At 38.8% G+C, this 17,500-nt stretch overlaps 2 protein-coding genes across 2 annotated transcripts in view; both read left to right on the top strand.

Moving 5' to 3' along the window:
- LOC143744125 (proton-coupled zinc antiporter SLC30A1) overlaps positions 1-12,686 on the top strand; it is a 46,858-nt gene extending 34,172 nt beyond the window's left edge. Inside the window, exons 2-4 of the mRNA XM_077235524.1 lie at positions 3,458-3,897; positions 4,759-4,935; positions 11,877-12,686. Of these exons, the coding sequence (XP_077091639.1) occupies positions 3,462-3,897; positions 4,759-4,935; positions 11,877-12,592 (1,329 nt within the window). The 5' untranslated portion in view covers positions 3,458-3,461 and the 3' untranslated portion in view covers positions 12,593-12,686. The remainder of the gene's footprint in view (positions 1-3,457; positions 3,898-4,758; positions 4,936-11,876) is intronic.
- Positions 12,687-15,971: 3,285 nt separating this feature from the next.
- The window catches only part of shkbp1 (SH3KBP1 binding protein 1), a 19,911-nt gene continuing 18,382 nt past the window's right edge, over positions 15,972-17,500 (top strand). Inside the window, exons 1-7 of the mRNA XM_077235547.1 lie at positions 15,972-16,147; positions 16,458-16,511; positions 16,726-16,771; positions 16,874-16,947; positions 17,064-17,122; positions 17,234-17,314; positions 17,406-17,500. The exon at positions 17,406-17,500 is cut by the window's right edge and continues 73 nt beyond it. Of these exons, the coding sequence (XP_077091662.1) occupies positions 16,101-16,147; positions 16,458-16,511; positions 16,726-16,771; positions 16,874-16,947; positions 17,064-17,122; positions 17,234-17,314; positions 17,406-17,500 (456 nt within the window). The 5' untranslated portion in view covers positions 15,972-16,100. The remainder of the gene's footprint in view (positions 16,148-16,457; positions 16,512-16,725; positions 16,772-16,873; positions 16,948-17,063; positions 17,123-17,233; positions 17,315-17,405) is intronic.

The raw sequence follows: 17,500 nt of genomic DNA on the forward strand, positions 1-17,500 counted from the left end.
CATTAAGAGCAGTGAGTAGTGAACACACAGATTAGGGGCAGTGAGTAGTGCACACACACATTAGGAGCAGTGAGTAGTGCACACACACATTAGGAATAGTAAGTAGGGAACACACACACACACACACACACATTAGGAGCAGTGAGTAGTGAACACACACACAGACACATTAGGAGTAGTGAACACACACACACACACACACACACATTAAGAGCAGTGAGTAGTGAACACACACATTAGGAGCAGTGAGTAGTGAACACACACACACACACACACACACACACACACACACACATTAGGAGCAGTGAGTAGTGAACACACACACACATTAAGAGCAGTGAGTAGTGCACACACACATTAGGAGCAGTGAGTAGTGCACACACACATTAGGAGCAGTGAGTAGTGAACACACACACACACACACACACACACACACACACACATTAGGAGCAGTGAGTAGTGAACACACACACATTAGGAGCAGTGAGTAGTGAACACACACACTAGGAGCAGTGAATAGTGAACACACACACATTAGGAGCAGTGAGTAGTGAACACACACACATTAGGAGCAGTGAGTAGTGAACACACACATTAAGAGCAGTGAATAGTGAACACACACTAGGAGCAGTGAGTAGTGAACACACACACATTAGGAGCAGTGAGTAGTGAACACACACACATTAAGAGCAGTGAATAGTGAACACACACTAGGAGCAGTGAGTAGTGAACACACACTAGGAACAGTGAGTAGTGCAGACACACATTAGGAGCAGTGAGTAGTGGACACACACACACACAAACACATTAGGAGCAGTGAGTAGTGAACGACACACACACACACACACACACACACACTAGGAGCAGTGAGTAGTGAACACACACACACACACACATTAAGAGAAGTGAGTAGTGAACACACACACACACACAAACACACACACATTAGGAGTAGTGAGTAGTCCACACACACATTAGGAGCAGTGAGTAATGAACACACACACACACACACACAGCTAGAGCAAGCCATTTTACTGCAGCGCCCAGGGAGCGATTGGGGGTTCAGAGAATCGAACCCGCAACCATCGGGTTACCAGTCTGACTCTCTAACCATTAGGCCACAACTGCCCCTGCCCCTGTTTTTTATTTTATTTAAAGTTTAGCACTCCGTGATGCTCACATATCCTATTTTGGGTAAAAATAGAACAAAATATGAAGTATGAAGTAAACATAAGATAATCCACAAGTTTGTATCATAATAAAACACATGTCAGCAGTTAACGGGTTAATCTAACATCTCCTATTTCAGGACAAGCAAAATAATGTCAACTTACTCTCTGTATAGTGGCCAAAAAGTATACATATATATGCAGTATATATGTATGAATATGTGTGTGTGTGTGTGTGTGTGTGTGTGTGTGTGTGTGTGTGTGTGTGTGTGTGTGTGTGTGTGTGTGTGTGTGTGTGTGTGTGTGTGTGTGTGTGTGTGTGTATGTGTGTGTGTGTGTGTGCGCGTGTGTGTCTGTGTCTGTGTGTGCATGCGTGCGCTTGCATGCGTGTGTATATATTTATATATAAATATATATATATATTTTATTTTATATTTTATAGATAGATAGATAGATAGTGATATGTGTATATGTGTGCGTGTGTATGCATAAATATTGTTCATAAATATTGCATTAATTTGCCATTAAAGAAATCACAAACAAGGAGGTTTGAATTATATTCAAAATAATGCCAAATAAATATCTGTCTTGAATTGTCCAATTTTTTTTATTGTGCATTATTTTAAATGCAATTCAAACCTCAGCGGGTTTTTGGATTTATTATTATTCTGTAATTCTTGATTCTCATTAAATGTGCATTAAAAAGAATAATCTTCACACATTTTTTTTTTTAATTAAAATTAACAAAAATTAAAGCAGGTACAAATGTGGGGGTACAAATGCATTTAATTGCCACAATATATATATATATATATATATATATATATATATATATATATATATATATAACACACACATACATATTAAACTCCTGATCTGTTTTAAACCCAAGTGCTTATTAGTTAATATAAGCGTTAATACCCAGACATGCTTAAGCCAGCGTAAGGCATTACTGTCTCTCATCTGAGCTTTAAGCACATAAAGATTAAAGTTTTCCCTGCTGCTGCTTCACTCGCTGCTTTACTGTGTTTTATTATCGTGACGCTGAAGTTTGGAGTGTGTCCAGAAAGAGCATTCATTGATTTTTACAGACTGAAGTCCTGATAGAGGTCATGGCAACGTAGACGCATCTTTGAGACTTAGTATTCATGTCGAATCCCTGGTGTTTCTCAACAATATCCTCTACGTTTCTCACTGTGAAGAACATCAAGATATCAGTCGACTTCTGATTTAACCAGGGCGCCTCTAGACACTTTTTCATGAAAGCTTGTTTCTGCCACGGAATAAAAAATAAAAAAGGCAATTTTCATCTCACGATTGTTATAGTTATATTGTGCATTTGCTCTAAAATCGAATATAAATTAAATTAAAGGCCACTTAAGTGCACTTAAAGAGATACACTTTCACTTAATAGTGAAACTTAGAAGCATTCAACTATGCAATAATGTCAAATTAAAAGTTTTACTTTAAAGTACATTTTAAATGATAGTTTGAATGATATTTTGTCTTTCTTTAAAGAAGTACACTTATTTTGATGTGTTACTACTAAAGCACATGTAGTGTGATATTAGATTATGTAAAACTGTAAAAATATGACACAAGTTTCAACAGAAATGACAAAGTATATTTTAGTTTACCATAAATGCTCGACATTCAGCAGTACACTTTATTATTGCATTTATGTATTATTACATATTTTATATATGATATATAATAACCATATATTATATAAGACAATAGAAGTAATTAGGAAATTACATATAAAGATGTACTTAGTCACAGTTAACAATTCTTGTTTTTTGATGGAATATTGCAGTATTATAAATTATCCGTGCACATCATAATTATTGTTTTAAGTTTCTCGTAATCTTTAATCAGAATAACGTCCTCTTGCAGCATCTCTTCTCTTCTCTGATGATGTGGGCGGGGCAACCTGTCACTCACATGAGATCCACCAATAGCAAACCGCAACCGTCCAATCAGCCAATCAATTCCCCACCGACAAAATTAAGCCCCGCCCACATTTGCTCTTGATCTAGAAGCCACCATCACAACTAGTTTCATGCCGACTTTAAGTCCTGGGTCAAAACAAACATTTTTAGCTAATAACTAAACTAACACATTTTCATTTAACTGCATTTAATTAACATTTGAGTGTCCAAAAAAATTACATTCAGTATAAGTATATTCTTAAAAAGTGTATTTCCATTTATATATATATATATATATATATATATGCTAATGTGTACTTCCCACATCATTTGTTATTGTAAACATGTGTTGTGCAGGTCAATGGCGAGGATATCCACTCATATGTGCATGCTGGTCTTGATCTCGGTCCTCCTGGTGTGTGAGATTGTGATTGGCCGAATCTGCAGATCCCTCCTGATCGCGGTGGACAGCTTTCACACGCTCCACGTCTTCTTACATCTGTGTCTGTCGGCATTAAAGCATCATCCCAGTCCTCCATCTCTTCCGTATGATGAGCATCTCTACAGAAGGAAGCGTCTCGAACCCTTCGGCGTCCTGATCTCAGCTCTTCTGATGGCGTCTCAGTGTGTGTCCATCAGTCTGGAGATCCTCACACACCTCGTGCAGCCAGAAACCATTCAACACACACTCTTGTCTGTTGTGGTGGGAGCAGCTAGTCTGATATTAAACACACTCGTCTTGGCCTGGAGAAGGAGAAACGGTGGGATGGATGGAGCGCATGATGGGATCATTACAGGTCTGATGTGAAACGACCTTATTCTACATCAGAAAGCAAAGGTGTTTTTGATTACATATTAGTGTTTATGACCAGAGATTGAGGAAGTAATCTAGAACACGAGAGGAAAGCTAATACAGGGGTTTCTGATGTCTCTCTCTAGATCCCGGTCAGTTTTTCTGTTTTCTGTCCCTTGAACAAAGATGCTTTTAATCATATGATTAAAAGTGAAAATGGGCGTCCAGGTTAAAGAGCTGAAACACATCTTTAGAAAGATGCAGTTACTATATTATCATGGGAGAAGGTGTTCACTGCAAAACTAAAGTTGGAAAGATGACAAGATTTTCATGCTAAATGTCTTCGTGTTGACCCTAAATTCACTCAAAATGCAAACCAAACGCACTAAACCACAGAAACCCAATCTGAAAAATAAAATATTTAAGGTCCTTGCACACTGAGTCTGAAATTTGCTATATTTTTTTATTTGTCATTCAGTGGCTCTGAATTGTCAAAACATCTCTCAAAATGCTTGCTAATGCTACAGATCTGAAAAACGCAGAAAATCGATCGCGGTCCGAATTTTTTTATGACGCACGAAAGTTTCGCAAGCAGTGTGCAAATATTATGGACAAAACGTGAGTTTTTTTATTATTTTATTTTTTTACACACTAAGGTTTCTGACTCAAATAAGCAAGGACCCATAGCGGTAGAAATAATCAGTTGTGCAGTGATTAGAATATATGTCTAAATTTATCATTTAATTTCACATTTCTTTTAGTGATACAGAATATGCAATCAGTTCCACTTCCTGTGAGCGGATGTTTTGTATTATGATGAGGTTAAAGGTCAGCTATGATGTCAGTGATGATGGTTGTGTTATAGATCATCTCCAGGATGACACACTGATGTTCTGCAACCCTGAAGCCTCTAGTGTTCTGGATCCAGATCGAGGCTCTTCTGAGTCTGCAAATAAACCCGTTCCTGAGTCCAGTATCAGTGAAAGATCTGAGGAAATCACTCAGAAACTTCCAGAAGAGTCTCGTCGCCCGACCGGCACCGGTGAGAGAGAGGAACAACACAACTAGATCTTATGTCATGCTAGTTGGATTTTTTTTATATAAGTATTTTCTGCTCTCCAAGGCTGCATTTATTTAACCAAAAACAATAAACTCAGTAATATTGTGAAATATTATTACAATTTAAAATAACTGTTTTCTATGTGAATATATAGTCAAATGTAATTTACTGAATTACTCCAGTCTTCAGTGTCACATGATCCTTCAGAAATCATGATGATTTGCTGCTCAAGAAACATTTATGATTACTATCAGCGCTGAATTATATTTTTGTGAAAACGGTGTTCCGTTTCATTTCAGGTTTCTTTGATGAAGAGAAAATAAACAACAGCATTTATTTGAAATATAAACATTTTGTAACATTAAAAATGTCTCTTTTTATCAAGTTAATGTGTCCTTGCTGATTTCCATTACACGAGAGTAGATGTTAAAACTTCATGCTGATTTGTACTCAGCTTTCGCCAAGATAAGCACCAACTAAGACGTAGCTTTAAAGTAACCTATGCTTCTCCATCCATTTACGCTTCTTTCCATCTGGTGATGTAAATCTCCTTCTGTCTAGTGTTAACACGCGTCAGCACACACAACGGCTGCAACCACAGTGCGGTCCCCCCATGACAACCGTCTGGATTGAGCTGAGTAGGGGACATCTCTAGGGTCTTCAAGTGGGCACCTTCCGTCCTCAGTGTTTCGTCGACTAGCCCACGACACCTCAAGAGGGCTCGACAGTGACTCTGGCGTCCCAGAGTCGGCCCCCTCCGTCCCCAACTCAACTCAGCCCAGCTTACTGACCTCTACATCCCTCCTGCTGCTCGATAAACCTGGACTCTCCATCCTCGCTGTTCTGCTTCAGTGGCCAGATGAGCATAACGCAGTTTCTTCCTCTCATATGCCTCATCTACCGCATCCTCCCTTGGGACTGTTAACTCTGTCAGTTGAACAATGCGTGCTGATCCAGACCACAAAACAATATCTGGTCGGAGGTTAGTGGTGGCAATCTCAGGTGGAAAAATAAGCCGTTGATCAAGATCAGCCAGCATCTTCCAGTCCCTAGCAGCTTCCAGTTGTCCTGGGCGAGAATTGGTGTTAGCACCTTTTCTTGGTGGTTGCTCGCCTGGGCGGAGGAATATTGTCTTCTGTGTGTAATGTTTTGCTAGAACAGGCGGCAACTTATTGGTCATGTTACGCTTATCTTCCAATGCTAAAGCCAAACATCGCAATACTTGGTCATGGCGCCAAGTAAACCGACCTTGGCTAAGAGCCACCTTACATCCTGTCAAAATGTGCCTTAATGTGGCAGGTGATGAACACAAAGGACAAGAGGGATCCTCTCCTACCCAGAGGTTTAGGTTCTGTGGTGATGGGAGAACATCATATGTTGACCTAATAAGGAAGCTGATCCTACTCTCTTCCATTGACCAAAGGTCTTGCCAGCCCATCTTGTGTTGTTCACACTCTCCCATCTCATCCACTCTCCCTGCTTGGCCTGGGAAATGGCCTTTATACATCTCATCCTCTCCTCCTGCTTTCGCACCTCGTTGACTACCAGCTTCCTCCTTTGAGCTGGGCCTGCCTTGTGCCATTTAGGAGGAGCTAAACTGAGCCCAAAACCCCCTCTTCCATGCTGTACCTGTCCCACAATATCCCCAATTTGAAGGTCAGCCTTTGGCTCTTCCACAGATTTCTATGCTGACCGCTTTCTACCAGTGCTTACCACAGGGGCTACCTCCCTTACACATTTGTCACGTGACTCTGCTAAAGTCATTTCCAGTCTGACCTTGGCACACTTAAACTCCTCGTTTAAACCAGAGACTGGCAGCTGCAATACTCCTTTACTATAAAGTCCCACTCTGCTGAGGCAGCGTGGAACTCCCAACCATTTCCTGATGTATGAACTTATTAACGCTTCCAGCTTATCCACTGTTGTCAAAGAAACCTCGTACACAGTCAGTGGCCACAGCAACCTTGGCAGTAGACCAAACTGAAAGCACCAGAGTTTTAGTTTGCCTGGTAGAACACAGCTGTTTATGCTCTTCAACCCTTCCACTGCTTGTCGTCTAACTTCTCCCACTCGAACTGTGTCCTTTAGGCCATGTCCACACGGACACGGGTATTTTTATAACCGGAGTTTTTCCTACAGCGTTTTTAAAAAAAATCCCGTCCACACATGCTCGGTCTCCGTCTACATGAAAACGTAAAAACACGCAATCAAGCGCGGTCAAGAGCATGCCACGCCAGCAGGCGGTGATATAAACCTTAACCCTAAAGCCACGTTGGCCAATCAGAAGCGCAAATCTGATGTCAAACACAGCTGATAACGGCGCACACTCTGACGTCGCAAGGCAAAAACCCCGGTTTCACTGTCTACACGACAACACTGTAACCGGCGTTTCTGAAAATCCTCACCCTGGCAGGGGTTTTCAAAAATGTTCGGTTTCAGTGCGTTTTCGTGTGGACGAACGGCCGAACCGCGTAAAAAAAGTCACGGTTATAAAAATACCCGTGTCCGTGTGGACAGGGCCTTAGATCCCCATCGTACCTTCTCCCAAGACTCTTCACTGGCTTCTCAGAAACTGTTGGTATTGCCTCACCATTAATGAAGAATGTTTTATCTACTACCTTTCCTTTAACTAACGAGATGCTCCTTGATTTAGAGGGCTTAAATTGCATTCGTGCCCATTCGATATTATCTGTTAACTTCCCCAATAACCGATTAGTGCAGGCTACTGTTGTATTCATGGTTGTCATGTCATCCATGTATGCTCTGATTGGTGGTAGTCGCATCCCAGAAGCCAAGCGCTCTCCTCCTACTACCCATCTTGATGCCCTAATGATTACTTCAATTGCCATGGTAAAAGCCAGTGGAGAAATTGTGCATCCTGCCATTATTCCAACCTCTAAGCCTTGCCATGTAGTGCTGAATTCTGGAGTTTAGAAACTAAATTGCAAATCTCCAAAATAGGCTTTCACTAAATTTGTTATTGACATTGGTACTCTAAAAAAAGCAAATGCTGCCCAAAGAAGCTCATGTGGCACTGAACCATATGCATTAGCCAAATCCAGGAATGTCACATGGAGCTCCTTCCTCTCCTTTTTAGCTAATTGAATTCGTTGTCAGATAACATTGATGTGTTCTAAGCATCCTGAGAACCCTGGAATGCCCGCTTTTTGAACTGAAGTGTCAATCAAGCCATTCTTTAATAGGTAGGTTGACAATCTCTGCGCAATAATGCTGAAGAAAATCTTACCTTCAAGGTTTAATAGTGAAATAGGACAAAACTGACTGATGCTTGTAGCATCTTTTTCTTTAGGTATAAAGACTCCACCTGCTCGGCGCCATGCTCTGGGTACAACCTGCTTTTCCCATGCCACTTTTATCAATTTCCACAGAATTCGTAGAACTCCTGAAGCACTCTTGTACACTCTGTACGGAACTCCATTAGGCCCTGGAGATGATGAAGCCCTTGCCTTTCTCACAACCTGCTCTATCTCTTTCCACTCAGGTGCACAGACCTCCATTTGGTATTCTGGTGGATTGATAGGTGGGATGTCTGAAGGAATTGACATAGGCTCATTCCTTTTTGCATTTGTATGTGTATCCTCCAAATATCTCTCTAGCTCAACCCTAGATGCTTTTAAAGTGCCATTCTTCTCAATGGTAAATAACTTCTTTACGAATTTGAATGGGTCTTTATAGAAATTAGCCCTCGCACTCACCTTCTTTTTGTAGCGTTTCCGTAGGCGCTCAGCTCTGCGTAATGTTGCAAGCTTATCTTTTATGGCCCTTTGTAAGAGATTGAGTCCTTCCTTCTGACTTTGTTCTGCTTTTTTCCATTGCTTCCTCAGCTGTCTCCTTTCTCTAACTAACCCTTCAATTTTCTGCTGCCGTCTAGATACAGCAGGAGTAGTTTGTACTTTTTCCGTTCTTTTTTCCACACCAAACCTCTCACTTCCATATGCGTAAATGATGTCCCCAAATATATCCAGCTTCTTTTCAACTGTACCAGTTAATCTTTCCAATGCTGAATAAAAGCAATCATTTCTTACCCCAAACTTTTAAATGGTAGTGTATCACGGTTTCCAATACATTTTACGCATCAAAATGTTCAACATTGATAATAATCAGAAATGTTTCTTGAGCAGCAAATCAGAATGAGTTCTGAAGGATCATGTGACACTGAAGACTGGAGTAATGATGCTGAAAATTCAGCGTTGATCACAGGAATAGCTTTAAATTAAATTTTAATAGGCTACACGTAAAACAGCTATTTCAAACTTTAATAATATTACAGCATTTTTAATCACAGAAATGCAGCCTTGATGAGTAGAACATACTTATTTTAAAAAATGCATTATTCGACATTTACGATGTAATCACCATAGGCTATATAACACACTATAATTAGTGGTAACACTTCAGAATAAGGTTCCTTCGTTAATGAATAACTACACAGGAACAAATGAGTAACACAATATTAACAATTTTATTCAATTCAAATTTATTTGTATAGCGCTTTTCACAATACATATTGTTTCAAAGCAGCTTTACAGAAAGTGCATTTCAGAAATGTACATAGAAAAAATACAGTTAGTTAATCATGTAGTAATTTAGGGCATAACATATCGCCGGCGTTGAGTCGTCTCTTCACAGGCGTTTAGTCATCTTATCGCAGGTGTTGGGGGATCTGAAGTCTCCGTGAGAGGCTGGATACAAACTAGAGCTGACGAACGCTATTTACCTCGGGACTAGCGTCCGGAGATAACAGCAGAAGAGCAGATGGGAGATAGCATAGCTGCTGTTCATAATATTAATGCATTCGATCTGATTCAACAGTGGTATAAAAGGTAAGCATTATGTGAATGCTTGGCTAAAGAGATGCGTCTTTAATCTAGTTTTAAACTGGGACAGCGAGTCTGAGCCTCTAACAATATCAGGAAGGCTGTTCCAGAGTTTTGGAGCTAAATGCGAGAACGCCCTCCCTCCTTTATTGGACTTAGATATCCTAGGAATGACCAGAAGCCTCGAATTTAGTGATCTTAAAGAACGTGATGGATTGTAGGTCGATAGAAGGTCCATTAAATACACATGAGCTAAACCATTTAGGGCTTTATAGGTCAGTAGTAATACTTTGTAATTGATACGGAACTTAATAAGTAACCAGTGTAGAGATGATAAAATTGGTGTTATATGATCATATTTTCTTGACCTAGTAAGAACTCTAGCAGCCGCATTTTGCACTAACTGTAGCTTGTTTATTGAGGATGCAGGACAGCCAGCTAATAAAGCATTACAGTAATCTAGTCTCGAGGTCATGAATGCATGAACTAACTTTTCTGCATCAGAAACAGATAGCATGTTATGTAGCTTAGCAATGTTTCTAAGATGGAAAAAGGCTGTTCTTGTAACATATGAAATATGATTTTCGAAAGACAAGCTGTGGTCTAGTATAACACCCAGGTCTTTTATTGTAGTGGATAAAGTAACAGGACATCCTTCTAAATTAAAGTTGTATTGTACGAGGTTTTGTGGGTAGTTTTTTGGACCAATAAGAAATACCTCCGTTTTATCTGAATTTAATAGCAGGAAATTAAACGTCATCTAGCATTTTATATCTTTGAGACACTCTGTCAATTTAGATGAGTTGGTATCAGCATAACAGTGGAAATTAATTCAATGTATTCTTATAATATTACCAAGTGGCAGGATATATATTGAGAATAGCAGAGGCCCTAACACCGATCCTTGCGGCACTCCATAGTCTACTGACGTTATCTTCGATTTTTCCCCATTTAAACAGACAAAATGATAACGGTCTGATAAGTACGATCAAAACCAGCTTCTAGTAACTACTATTATCTAACAAGAAACTCTGATTAACGAATTAGTAAGCACACAGATGAAAGTGGTATTTCACTATTAACTTATCAATACTATTTTTTAATACTTCCCAGAGAACTACTGAAAAAGTTTAATAATTCATGCAAAACTAATCAATAACCAATGCAGGACAAATGACTAGCACTACATTACCATGTTAACTGGTAGCTACTGTAGACCTTACTTGTCCTGTGGCCAATTTCCCAGCATTCCTCTGGACTGGCATTGTATCACTCGAGTCACGGTGACGACTGGAACATATTGAGTCATCAGCCACACAAATACCATATACAGTTATTTTATTATTTAACCTACTGGAACATATTGAGTCATAAGCCACCCAAACACTCATTACTAGTTAGTTACCATGATCTTCTCTTTAGAATATGGATCCAAATAATTAGTAATTCCCATACAAGTATGTAATAACACTTGAGTCATTACTAGTGATTTACCATTATTCTTACAGTAGTTACTAATGAAAAGCCAATCCTAAAGTATAGAATCTTCTAATCATTCACAAGACACACACACACACACATATGTATATGAGCTAGGAGACATACATATAAACTTTATTTTGAGAGGTAGGTTAAATAATAAAATAACTGTATATGGTATTTGTGTGGCTGATGACTCAATATGTTCCAGTCGTCACCGTGACTCGAGTGATTCAATGCCAGTCCAGAGGAATGCCGGAAAATTGGCCACAGGACAAGTAAGGTCCCGACAACTGCATTTAAAAATCCATTTCTTTAAAATTATTCAGTTGATAAATAATTCTCTAGGAGACAGCATGGGCTAATTATTGACAGCTTTCCCAAATCATAAGTCTGCTATGCTATTACATTGATAATGTTTAACAACCTTGTGTATTAGCCTAGTTTACAGTGGCTAGCAGTTAACATGTTAATGCAGTGCTAGTCATTTGTCCTGCATTAGTTATTGATTAGTTTTGCATGAATTCTGAACCTTTTTCAGTTATTCATTAACGAAGGAACCTTATTCTAAAGTGTTACCTAATTAGTTTGTTTTTAACCTGCCAGTTCCCCAGTGTCCTCCTGGAGTCTCCAGGTCTAGAAGCATCCTCCTCCTCCTCCTCCTCCTCAGTGTGATCCAGGATCTGCTGTGTTCCCTGCTCGTGTTGTGTGCAGGGCTGGTTCTGCTGCTGTCCGAGGCGCACTGCCACCGGCCTCACTCGGACTGTCATCTGCTGGTGTACCTGGACGCGGGTCTGTCGTCGGCCGGGGTGCTGGTGCTTCTGTCCGCGGCCCTGCCGAAGCTCCACCGCTACGGGCTACTGGTCCTCCAGGCGGTGCCGCGGCACGTGTGCGTCGATCGGGTGCGTCGGTGCGTCAGCGCGGTTCCCGGTGTCTTCTCGGTTCACGAGCTGCACGTGTGGCAACTGTCTGACGCACTGCTGGTCGCGTCGCTGCACGTGCACTGTCCCGACGCGCTGAACGCAACGCAGTGCGAAGAACTCATAGCGAGGATTAAAGAAGTCCTGGGCACGTTTGGCATCGAGCATTGCAGCGTGCAGCCCGAGCTCGTCTCCGGGCCCGCCGGCGGGTCAGGCTGCAGTCTGCGTTGCGGGAAACAGTGTGCGGAGAAGCTCTGCTGTTCCCAACAACTGGCGGGTGATGATTCCCACATTCTCACGACGGAGAGTCCCGTGTGTGTCCCGGAGAACCCCTGCTCTCCAGCGCCTCGGAGTGAGGATGAGACGATCAGAGATGTGGATATTGAGAACACCTACCTGTGATTTAACGAGGTTGTTGCTATTTTTGTGAACTGACAACGTTGTAATTATACATGTTGGAGACTCCAGCAATAAACGGTTTTAATATATGCAAAAATAGTTGAGTTTATCACTACGGAGGCTCAAGTCTAGTCACCTTTATTTATATAGCGCTTTTTACAATACATAGGGGGAATTGCCCTAATGTGGGACATTTATTTTATTTTATTTTAATGTGACATTAAATCCACACCCAATATACCATTTTTAAAAAGTTTTTTTCAAATCAAAAGAGAAATTTCAGATAACGCATTCATAAGAGGAATTATAGACATATTAGTGCTCTTAGTGCAAGTGTCTGAGACAATCTGCAGCTTTCTAATGTGGGACACTGAAACATCTATGATAAAAGACCAACAATCACCTTGATTCATGTAGAATAGTAAAATCTTCTTATGCTAGTAATTCTCTTGGTTATGGACTGATGAAACATGGATAACTGAACATCATCAGACAGATAATACAATATTATAGTTCAGTTTACTTAACAACAAACACAAGCAACAACCACAACTTGAACAAACTTTAATTCATAAACGTGCTGTTAACTCCAGTTGAAAACGTTTAATCGTAACAAACTTTTTCTCCAATCTGAACTGCGGTAATAAACACAAACTGCAGAAGTTAACGTTAACTTTAGACTACAAACAAGCATTGCATGTCAAGATCGTCTGTAACCCCATTCGCCTTTATCTCAAAACTTACAGTAGTTTACTTGATTATCCATACATTATTATTTTTATTTTATTTTAAGAAAATCATCTTAAAATATGTTGCAAATATGATCATCAGGCTTTTGAGGAAGGTTTATGTATTAAACTCTCAATCACTGTATTGCATTGCATTATATGTTTTAAAACTACAGAGCTTTGATCATAAAACTAATAATTAAAAAATACATATATTTTAATGATAAATAATAGCATTTGCACTAAATTGCATATTTTGCTCAGTTTTTTCCTCTAAATAAAAAGTTTGAACTTCATATTCTCCCTATATCATATTATATAAGCAATTAAAGCCTGATGTATTAAATATGATACTCAAATGTCAGGCGTTACAGAGTTGTAGGGACAATTTTTTTTTCAACATATTGCATTTTATCAAGTTTAGTATGGGTTTGTATTTTGCATAAATGGATGGCATGTTTTTTTATATAAGAAATCTCCTCATAAACATAAACTGCCCCTTGAAATTAGTCAAGTATTGAAAATAAAATGGCCGACATACAATTCTCTCACATTCAGTTACTAGCTCATATGACTTCACTTTTGCAACATTTACACTCTTGTGGAGTTTGAAACACTAAGCAAAGTAGATGTAAATAAATTCCATGCATCATCGTCTCTGATACTAATAAATTGCATTTTAATACACCTGGATGCATTCATTTCTTCACGAAGAAACCCTAAAGCCCAAAGAGCAGTGCTGTGTTTTGTCGCGCATGAGAAATGTGATCTTCATAACACACATGCACATACAGAAGAGTGTACTTCAGCGTGCGGATGAAGATTATTGCCCCTCTGAAGTCATGCAGATATTTTACACTCATGATCTTTATTACTCAACTACTCCATTAGCGTACATATAAAATATAAATATTTTATGTAAAAAATTGTGATCTGACTTACTGCTCTTATAACAGCTTTTGTTATGAATATGAATATATCTATTTAAACATTTTAAAATACATTAAATCAGTATTTTGTCAAAGTTTAGAATTATTTTTGTTGTTGTTTGAGGTATTTTGAACTGTCTTGTTATTGCAATAATGCTTTATAAATTTGCAGAAATGCCAAATAAATTTGCAGTAATGCCTCATAAGTTGCCACTAAAAGAAAAGACTTGATTGCAATTAAATTGTTATTTTAATACAATATTCGAAATGCATAAAATGATTAACTTTAGAATAAGAAATTAATATTTAAAAAGTAAATAAAAACAAAAAACAAACAGCTATAGGCGAATAGGAACAGGAGTGAAGAGTAAACACACGTGTGTGTGTGTGTGTGTGTGTGTGTGTGTGTGTGTGTGTGTGTGTGTGTGTGTGTGTGTGTGTGTGTGTGTGTGTGTGTGTGTGTGTGTGTGTGTGTAATCATGCTCATTCCACATTGTTTTTTGCTCTAGTATCAGACCTTCAATTATGTGTGAACATCTTTAGATTAATGCTGGAAATATTGATTTTATTTGCCAATTTCAATAAAAATGCTCTCTTTTGCTGTCACACCTGTTTGTTTGTTTGTGTGTGTCTCTCTGTGTATATGTGATCTGTGTGTAGTCATGTTCTTTCCATATTGCATCTGTGCTCTCATACCATACCTTCATTTAAGTGTGACCACTTTTGGATTTATGCAGAAATTGATTTTATTTCCCAATTTCTATAAAAATGCTCTCTATTGCAGTCGCACCTCTCTCTATCTGTGTGTGTATTTGTGTCTGTGTGTGGGCACACACGTGTGTTTGATAATGTTCATTCCACATTGCATTAGTGATCTAGTACCGGGCCTTCATTTATGTGTGAGAATTTTCAGATTTTTTGATTATTATTGATTTTATTTGTAAATTTCTATAAAAATGCTTTCTATTGGAGTCACACCTACGTGTGTATTTGTGTGCACGCGTACGTGTGTGTGTGTGCAAGTGATCATGTTCGTTCCACATTGCATTTGTGCTCTAGTACCAGGACTTCACTGTGATATGGAAATTTTCAGATTTAATCTGGATTTATTTTATTTATTTATTTGTACTTTTTTGACGAAAAAAAAATTTATTTCGATTTTCCCATTCATTTCAATGTGGGGTCAAAGACCATATGTTCCTCTTTTTTTATTTATTTTTTATACATACCTTTAGAACAAACCGAATCAAGCCCAGTTTTTGTGTGTGTGTGTAGATAGATAATGTAGAAAAAGTGAGACAATTTTATGCAATTGAGATAAAGGGAAGCATGTTTATTTACTACGGAATAGTCGATTAGGGTCATTTAGACCCAAAGATAAATTGAGGGTTTTAAAATAAAGCAGACATAAAAGACCCCTTTACTGATGTTTTAAGTTTGCAGAAGACATCTTAGAAAGCGAGGGACCTTGTTGAGACTCCAGTTGCAAACAAAGTAACTCGATGCAATATTTAGGTTACGGTTATTTTTTCTTTTTTGTTAGTTGATCAAAAAAAAATATATTTACTTACATTTTGTTGTACCTTTTGTCTCTTCTGTTTATATGCTAATAATCATAATAATAAATGTTGGAGATCAGTCTCTTTACAAAGACTCTGAAGGCATTTATGAGGTTTATGTGACTTTTATTTTGAAAAAGATACAGCGCCTTTCCACTTCCGCAAGTAATTTGCAACATCCGCTCTTTCGCTGTTTCCTTACAAAGGCTAGTACAATTAAATAGCTTTTATCATGAAGAAATTATAGGTTAAATATCCAATACAATATGAATGTTGTGCCTTGAAAACGACGATCATGGCGAGGATTGGAGAAATTATTCATCTTAACGTCGGGGGCAAAAGGTTTGTGAATTGAAGCAACTGTAACTTATATCCTGCTCGAAACAAGCCACATAACTTACTTTATTAACATATTTAAGAACTGTTATAAACTTAAGTGTAGTCTTCATAACAACTAGGCCTAGTCTGCAGTGGCGTTTTAGTGTTATCCAGTGATGGTTAGTGATGAACATCTTAAACTTATACAGTGATGAACATCTCCATACCTATAGAAGCAGCAGAAAGGCCTGACCTGTGACCCTGAAACCGCTTTTTCTTAATGTCTGAATATATAATGAACATAATAATAATAATATAATATATATAAACGCAGGTTCAGCACCTCCAGACAGACTTTGACGTGGGTTCCGGACTCCTTTTTCTCAAGGTTTGTGTGTCAGATCAAATCCTTCCTCCTTCTATGAATACTGATCATTGAAGGGCTTTTATAACGTAAATTAGGTTTTATTATAATAACAACTGACCAAACTGATTTGTTGTGTGTGTCATGGGTCTTATCAGGACAATTAAAAATTGATAATATGACAGCTTTTTTCAATAGCTGCGTACATAATAAATAAGTATTGTTATTTTCTGTCTAGTTTATTAAGTGGACGGATATCAACACTTAAAGATGAGACTGGAGCGGTAAGGTTTTACTTCATAATAATAATAATAATAATAATAAATGTTGCAGATTCTACTCTTTGAGCCATTTAAATGTTCATAATGTAATATTTGTCTTTTCAGATTTTCATAGACAGAGATCCATCTCTGTTTGCTCCCATTCTCAACTTCCTGCGTACTAAAGAGCTTCACCCCAGGTAAAACATATAGTCTGTATTTTTTATAAATGTGTCAGATAGTCTGTTAACTGTGATATGGATTATTTAACACTGTGAAATGAAGTCTCTTATTATAGAAACTGTTTTTATGGCAGGTCCATAGAAGTTCACTTATTAATGCACGAGGCAGAGTTCTATGGGATCACGCCGCTGGGTAAGATCCGGCTGCGCTGCCGTTATTCTCATGGTTTTATGATCCCACATATATATATATATATGTTTATTAAAGAAAATGAAGGTTTAGTTTGTGTGTTTTCCTCCTCAGTGAGAAAGCTGCAGTTGTGTGATGAGTTGGATCGCTCCTCCTGTGGGAACGTGTTGTTTAATGGATACTTGCCGCCTCCAGGTACAGAAAACACCAACTCTGACAACGTATAACAGGACAGCACCTTTCAGTCATGAAGACGTGTGTGTGTGTGTGTGTGTGTGTGTTACAGTGTACCCAGTGAAGCGCAGGAACAGGCACAGCGTGGCAGGACCCCAGTTCATGGGTGGCCGTTCGGGGCCCGTGGAAAGGGCCCCTGTGAGGAGG

Source organism: Siphateles boraxobius, unplaced genomic scaffold, assembly GCF_051911475.1.
Source record: "Siphateles boraxobius isolate OS27281-9 unplaced genomic scaffold, OSU_SipBor_1 198, whole genome shotgun sequence".
Taxonomy (NCBI): Eukaryota; Metazoa; Chordata; class Actinopteri; order Cypriniformes; family Leuciscidae; genus Siphateles; species Siphateles boraxobius.